The 5,504-nt window shown below is 40.9% G+C and overlaps 1 protein-coding gene across 2 annotated transcripts; it reads right to left on the bottom strand.

Annotated features, from left to right (window-relative positions):
• Positions 1-1,645: 1,645 nt before the first annotated feature.
• Positions 1,646-3,161, bottom strand: LOC147445507 (ricin B-like lectin R40C1). Of its 2 annotated transcripts, XR_015189919.1 has the most exons (5): positions 2,902-3,161; positions 2,672-2,794; positions 2,023-2,281; positions 1,858-1,933; positions 1,646-1,777 (listed from the first exon to the last, which is right to left on the bottom strand). XR_015189919.1 is itself a non-coding variant. In XM_086526051.1 (4 exons), coding segments are annotated over exons 1-4 (555 nt in total). In that variant the 5' UTR covers positions 3,073-3,159; the 3' UTR covers positions 1,646-1,931. The 2 variants fall into 2 exon arrangements, 1 of the variants encoding a protein (XP_086382177.1); XM_086526051.1 differs by having other exon boundaries at positions 1,646-1,933; positions 2,902-3,159.
• Positions 3,162-5,504: the final 2,343 nt, after the last annotated feature.

Here is a 5,504-nt window from a genome sequence, read left to right as displayed (position 1 = left end):
AACGGTTCACAAGAACCTAGTTTTGGACAAATTCTCACAATATGGAGACTCGCAGTTGCCTAACCCCCAATCGTACCTAGCTAGGTATACGATGCCTCTCAAGCGCATAAGCATAACATAAGCTCACAATGTTATGCATTGTATGAAACACTGAAAAAGACTTCGTTTTTCTACATGAGAAAATTTCTAAATCCAATGCTACAATGTTAATGCATTGTATGAAACATTGGAAAAGACTTCCATTTTCTACATGAGAAAATTTGTAAATCTTCGTGGTTCCTTACTTTGCATTTTACTAACGATCGATAATTTGTGTTCGCCATCAAAAATTCATTTGGATTTTACTGACATCAACTATCGATTGAAATGATTTTATGTTACATATTCGACAAACGGTTCACAAGAAAATAGTTTTGGACAAATTCTCACAATATGGGGGCTGGCGGTCCCCTACCCCCCAAAAGCTACAATGTTAATGCATTGTATGAAACATTGGAAAAGACTTTCATTTTCTACATGGAAAAATTTGTAAATCTTCGTGGTTCCTTACTTTGCATTTTACTAACGATCGATAATTTGTGTTCGGCATCAAAAATTCATTTGGATTTTACTGACATCAACTATCGATTGAAATGATTTTATGCTACATATTCGACAAACGGTTTACAAGAAAATAGTTTTGGACAAATTCTCACAAAATATGGGGGCTGGCGGTCCCCTACCCCCCAAAAGCTACAATGTTAATGCATTGTATGAAACATTGGAAAAGATCTACATGAGAAAATTTGTAAATCTTCGTGGTTCCTAAATTCACTTTGCATTTTACTAACGATCAATAATTTGTGTTCGGCATCAAAAATTCATTTGGATTTTACTGACATCAACTATCGATTGAAATGATTTTTTTCCGAATTGTATATCTTTTTAATCCATAATCAAAAGGTTTGAATTCACACTAGGTCCGGGCCAATGGGATGTCCTTGGAACAGCCATAAAGAATGGGTAAATTGAAATGATTTTTTCCGAATTGCAGATTTTTTTAATCCATAATCAAAAGGCTAGACTTCACACTAGGTCCAGGCCAGTGGGATGTCCCTGGAACAACCATAAAGAATGGGTAAGCTAAACGTTCAATCCATACTTACAAAGTATTGATTGTTTGCAATGATTACATTGAAAAAGTTCGTACAATAGTCACCCATTGAATAGTTCTATAACCAACTTAAATCCTATATACACCCTAAACCACCCTCATGCAACCTCCATGACCATGACAAAACCCTTGCAAAATTGACAAAGAAACAAAATTCTAAAAACTTTAAATACTTCAGTATCCATCTAGGCTTTGAATTGGATGATAATTTGGACATTCAACTTTAATGTTTCCGATTGGAATTGAAACTTTTATGGCCTTTAGAATGCATTGTTTTTGTTGTTATGAGCCACTCCGCCAAGGGCGCGTATGGTTGTTGTATACCAGATGCAGAACTAGCATACTGAATCCGATCCGCAGTGATGTATCGTTAGTTGCCATCTACGATTCGATCCCATAGGATCTTTAGTAGCTCTCAGCTGATAATACTGCAACTGCTTAAATAACTAGAAATAAAATAACAGCACCGCACATGTCATTTTACTCCAAACATCCGGCCAAAGAGCAAAGAGCAGGTCTTATTCAAAATTCTGGTAAACTTGGCTTACATATGTACATGACACATGACATGATAAATGTATACTTTCTAGCAATGGCACTTCAATATACAGGATTGGCCATCACCTGCATACATCCACATAATTAAACAAACTCTATACTTCAGGCGGTACGACATGCAACATAAGAAAACGACACGTATATACGTTAGTAGCATGGCCAAAACTGCAACCCACACATTGTCGAAACGCTCTTCAGCTCTCCTCCAACTTACGAGTCTTTCTGCAGATTCAACATAAATGAATAATTAGCTCTTTTCAAGGCATAAAAGAAAATAATTTGCAAGAGTTCCGAAAGATTAAGGCACTAACACGAGAGTGGAAATATTTTCCACAGTTGGTTGTCCCGCGTGTGCCAGGTATCGAGAACGAGGGGTGTACCCTCCTTCATTGGGGGATGCTTATCTCCATGGTGGAAGAGGGACTTTTTCTCCTCTTCATGATATACTGTCATATTAAGTAGTGTGTCACTTGCCATGCGAATTGATCGGAAGCCTTCGCCAAAATCTTGGCTTTCAGAAAAGAGGAGATCCTCATCAATGTGCCCAGGCCTATAGTCCACCACAGACAACTGCACATACCCAAATAAAGGAGTTTTTTGAGAGACCAAACAAAACAGCATTTCTTTTTGAGAGAGAGAGAGAGAGAGAGAGAGAGAGAGAGAGAGAGAGAGAGAGAGTACGCCATAGCTACGCCTACTATCAAATGAGGTGTCCCCCCAGAAATGCTTCTAAAATGTTCTGTATCCTTGTTACAGGGATATTTTTCCACTGGAATAGGTGTATACGATGCAAATGCAGTCACTATATAAACACATACTTCAGCATTTCTACTTCATCTACACAACAATCAACTACATGGTAAACCATAGGTGCAACAGGAATCCACTCTGGCAAAAAAGAACTATAATGTGCGTGTTACCCTCTCACATTACAGTGCAAATTGCAAACCAGTTGCCCACCTGCGTCCCTTCCTTCTTCCCGTGCTTTAAAACTTTCCTGGTCGCTTCATTTATGAGTGTGAACGCAGGAGATCCATAGTTATCTTGAGTATGCTGTGCAGGAGACATGTCCTTCATCCAAAGCTGCATAGCACATTCACAAGAGACCGTTGTAACGAGTGCGGGTAGGTGACCCTTGAAACGGTGGCTCCCACCCCCCCAACAAACACACAGTGAGGATGAGGACCAACCTGAGAAGGATCATCAGAGCGAGCGGGGACCATGACAGGAGTGTTGTTGCGGACGGCGAGGTTGTAAGCTTTGTCGGCCTTGCAGAAGATCCTCACAAGCTGGCCCTGGGGGGCATGAGGTTCCGGCTGCGCATGGTGGTAGGGCGCGGGGGCCTGCTCGTAGTAAGCCATTAATGCTGATGCGTGCAAAGTTTCTACACAGACAACTAAAGACAGCGTAACGCAGTGCTCTCTCTTACTATATATGAGCTCTTACGCTCCTCTTTATAAGCTCCAGCATCCCCCTCCCCCTCGCCCTCACACACTCAACCATACAACGTAGTGGGCTTGTAGATACGTGTTGCGAAAATACCATTTCCTCTGTCCACGTGCCTTGGTGTAGAATAATTCTCCTACTTTTTTACAAACAATCGTTCACATGGCTAGGCCCTCCCTCCTTACATCGGCTATGGTCACGCAAGGCTTAGTTATCAGTTATAGATAACTAAGCCAACTCTCCCTAAAAAGAACATTAAATGAATAACTAAGCCTGTTGCATGTGCATGCGCGAGGCTTAGATATTCATTCATCCTCCCAACTAAGCCTTGCACTTCACAACTATGCCGAAATAGGCATAGTTACAAAGGTTGGGCATAGTTATTCATTTAATGGTCCTTTTTGCATGTGACCAAGAATGAGGCTTAGTTATTTGTTCAAATAACTGATAACTAAGCCTCACGTGACCATTGTCTAAGTACCACAACCATCACAGGTGTTGCGTTTCGACGCGGACTGTCCAATCCTAGATGTGAAATGTATGTGAGCTAACTTAATGCTCCTTTTTGCATGTGACAAAAAATGAGGCTTAGTTATTTGTTATGCTACTTGTCAAATTGGTAAAGGGCACATGGGCCTGTTAAAGCATAGTTTATAGGGCTACCTTCAACGGGTTAAGGAGATTTTAGGACACTTTCAAGCAGTCTAGCTACATTCTGTGCCTAGGATAGAAAATCAAGATACAGATGCCTTGGATAGTGAGAGCATATGAGATGTTTTAGTTAGGACTATTGTGTTGAGACATTCTTTGTTTCAAGGTATTGATTTTATGCAAGATATTATGTACTCTCTTGTTATAGGAGCATGCCTTGATGACCTTACCAAGGGCTAGAAGCAATGGCTAGTTTGTGAGGCCATTACATATAGATTGATAGACAATGATTTGTACTGCAAGGGAAAAGATGAAGTGTTGAGAACGGTATCTCCTTCACTTGATATTAGGGATATTCTCACTAGTTGTGTTGAAGGTGTTTGCAGTGAACGCTTTGCATTAGCGTTCTTTAGCAAGAAGGTATTATAGGTTGTCTTTATATGGCCAAGTTTTCAAAAGGATGTACATGGCTAGTGCAAAACATGAATATCAAAAGGCTAGTTATAGAAAGCTCACTTATGAGCGACAAACTCCCATATTTTTTTATAGGCCATTTGAGAAGTGGGGAGTAGATGTTGTTGGACCCCTATTGTTGGAAATTATGAGGGGATGGAAGCTAAAATTGTAATGAAATTGGCCTATTTAATTTGAGAGTAGCGGAAATTAATGAGAATACTTTTGAGAAATGACTTTGTGAGCATAGCGGGTGAACATAATTGAAGATAGCAACATAATCATAGTAATTAGTTAACTTGGCATGAACAATACTTTTGCAAGAGAGAGAATTTAGAGAACATGACAACAGTTGAGGACCGGATTTATGTGGAGATGGTCCCCCCTCCAATAGGCATTTGTATTATGATTTCTCCCATTAAGAGAGACTTGTTACGATACAATCTTTGTGTTCCTTGTGACCTAGGTGATGCAATGAAGATGGAAAGCTTCATGCATCACAAACATAACATAAACTTGAAGAAAGATTTAACTATCCCAAGCCTCAGTCCCAAGACCTCAAACACCTTCGAAGGTGGAGAGAGCTAGCAGGGAATGAGGGTAGGGAAGAGGAAGAAGAAACATTTCGTAGGAGAAAGAATTAGTTCCTCACTTATCATAACTCTTGTTGCTAGCATACATAATAGCATAGTAATGAAGAAGAAGGAGATGGCAAGCTTAAGCATTGAAGCATGGCTCTTGGTTGGATTTGCACTCCATATCCAAGAGTGTTGGTGTAGGCTCTCAACCTCGACTTGCTTGGAGAAGGAGAGGGAGCTCTTGCACTTTGCATAGCACACAATGAGAGTTTTTGTGAGTGTCTGTGGGTGAGTATACCCCCTAAGCAACCCCCTAGATTTCTTGGGTCGACCCCCCCTTGTAGCTCATGCTTGAAGCTCATTGGACCCCTCCACGCCTAGCCAATCACAAGCAGGAGGCATTACAAGTAGCAAGGGTAGCCTTGAGACAAGTGTCCCCGTTTCCCCTTTGAGAGAGAGGGCTAGATAAATGCTAAATCAATTCATTAAATCTCCTATATTATTATTGGACCCCTTGGGTGGCCAACCAATAGGCTTCAGGCACACCATGAGGGCAACATGAGGAGGAACTTGACAAGTGTCCCGTTTGCTTTCTTTGTACCATGCATGCCTTGTGTGAGTGTGTGGGTGTTCTCTCTCATCCCCCCTCATGTAGGGCTCACCCC

This window comes from Adiantum capillus-veneris, chromosome 12, assembly GCF_014529385.1.
Source record: "Adiantum capillus-veneris isolate H3 chromosome 12, ASM1452938v2, whole genome shotgun sequence".
Classification (NCBI taxonomy): domain Eukaryota; kingdom Viridiplantae; phylum Streptophyta; class Polypodiopsida; order Polypodiales; family Pteridaceae; genus Adiantum; species Adiantum capillus-veneris.
Note: the sequence above shows the minus strand (reverse complement) of the source record. Positions and strands in the feature narration are given on the sequence as shown.

What these genes read in the sequence shown, in the direction of transcription:
- LOC147445507 (XM_086526051.1), bottom strand. Translation starts at nt 3,072, where the DNA reads ATGGCTTACTACGAGCAGGCCCCCGCGCCCTACCACCATGCGCAGCCG. An exon ending in GCTCTGATGATCCTTCTCAG is followed by an intron (nt 2,795 to 2,901) that starts GTTGGTCCTCAT and finishes TGTGCTATGCAG; the next exon opens with CTTTGGATGAAGGACATGTC. An exon ending in GGAAGAAGGAAGGGACGCAG is followed by an intron (nt 2,282 to 2,671) that starts GTGGGCAACTGG and finishes GGGTATGTGCAG; the next exon opens with TTGTCTGTGGTGGACTATAG.